The 1,721-nt window shown below is 45.8% G+C and overlaps 1 protein-coding gene across 1 annotated transcript; it reads right to left on the bottom strand.

The window, feature by feature from the left end:
* Nucleotides 1-1,389: 1,389 nt before the first annotated feature.
* SETTUDRAFT_28304 (uncharacterized protein) lies at nucleotides 1,390-1,692 on the bottom strand (the record flags this gene model as incomplete). Its single annotated transcript, XM_008026530.1, has 1 exon — nucleotides 1,390-1,692. A coding segment is annotated over one exon (303 nt), but the record flags the coding sequence as incomplete, so codon positions are not given.
* Nucleotides 1,693-1,721: the final 29 nt, after the last annotated feature.

Raw genomic sequence — 1,721 nt, 5'->3', positions numbered from 1 at the left:
AGAGATGTCTCTGCCTTTGCTGTTCTAGATATATAAAATGAACCCTTAGGCGGAGACTGTTATCTGCTAGTGGGAGCAGCTGGGTAAATGCTTGGTGGGCAACTGACCTAGCTGCTGAGTAGTTGTTGTTGCTTAATAGGGCAATCCATGGCTCTTGGACTGCAATAATATCAACTTTAAGCTCGACTGCTAGTTGTAGCGTTGACTCTGTAGCGTGTAGGCTCTTGTTTAGGTTCACTTGTAGAATCTTAATGTTCTCTAACATAGAGATAGCTGCTGAGGGTCTCTCTTTGTTATAGCTAGAAAGATCTCGCAGTCTTTGCTATTAGCGAAGTAGGGCTTTTTGCAGTTGTAGCACTTAGGGAGAGTGTGTCTGCATGGCTTTCCTTTCATGCTACAGCTTGAGCAGTTGTGCTAAGCAGTTGTGTGGCTTTCTGCGCACAGCTGGCATGCTGCTTAGTTTCGGCACCTGCTTGCGTTGTGGCTAAAGGCTTGGCAGTTAGAGCACTGCGTTGTAGGTGGCGTGGACCTGTATTTCTCGGTTCGGAGAGACTGGCCTAGGATTGTGATCCTACTGCCTATCTTCTTAGATTCCTCTTCTGTCTTAAAGGCAACTACTATAGAGCTAGTCTGCTTGCTCTTCTAGTTCTTTGTTAACTAGTAGGGGTTGCCATCAATAGTTTATCCTTTGTTGTAGGTTGGGATCTCGTTATGGAGGAGCTAGAGCGATTCGGCTCCTTTGAACGTTGTTGGCACTCTATAGACTACTACCTTAGTCCAGGCTTTAATTAGTTAGGCCTTTTTAACTTAGAGTTGGTTTTGCTAGGTGTTAATTTGCTGTAGTAGAAATTCGCTAGAGTATCCTTGAGTTGTTGTAATAATTAGGTTGTTCTTTCTGCTAACTAACACCTCTTTAATAACAGGGGCTGTTATGCCTGCCTTCTAGAAAGCTTAATTAATTTTATTCCTGACTATTAGCGGGCTAGTTAACTAGCCTTCTTCTAGCGTTAGAAGCATCTAGTAGTGAGCGGCTGGCTTCTTTAGGTTGGCTTTCTTCCTTAGCTGTACTATTATCCAGGGCTGGCTTGTTGTGTTCTTAGCTGCGATTGTAGCGTATAAGGCCTAAGGCTTTTAAGTTAGTTAGGAAGGAGTAGGAGCTACTATTGTAGCTATAGTTGTGGCCTTCTTTAGTGTTTTTGTTGCCTGTTAGGAGGCGTTTGCAAGAGTAGCTAAGTGATAGGCGAGTTTAGCGGACAGTTTGTTGGCAAACTGGTTTACTACTCTGCCTTTCTTGGTGTAGTCTCTAAAGACGTCTAGTAACTCTAGGAGCTTATCTTGGGCCACATGAGATTCAGCCATAGTTGACGCTTGGAGAATCAGGTCTCTCGCCTAGTAGATGGCCTGCTCCGAGTTCTTGGCAGTTGGTTTTGGGGTAGAGGAGTTCTGGAAGGGGTTTCTGCCTCTATAGGCAGCCTCTGGCGAGAAGTTGGCTTGGCGCTTTTTTGGTGGTAGGATTGGGATTTCAAAGACGCTCTCTTGGCTGGCTGGTTGCTGGGTAGGAGTGGCTGGGTAGGGGTCCTCTCTGTCCATTTCCCTGTCGATCTGAGCCTCTGGGCCTAGGCTCTCTTGCCTCTGTTCTAGCACTTGGGCTTCGATAGTATCGCTTTCTGGTGGCATTCTGTTGCTGGGGTTCTCTTATTACTAAGCAGAGTGGTCTGTGT

The sequence above is a fragment of the Exserohilum turcica genome (genome assembly GCF_000359705.1).
Source record: "Exserohilum turcica Et28A unplaced genomic scaffold SETTUscaffold_19, whole genome shotgun sequence".
In the NCBI taxonomy this organism is placed as follows: Eukaryota; Fungi; Ascomycota; class Dothideomycetes; order Pleosporales; family Pleosporaceae; genus Exserohilum; species Exserohilum turcicum.
Note: the sequence above shows the minus strand (reverse complement) of the source record. Positions and strands in the feature narration are given on the sequence as shown.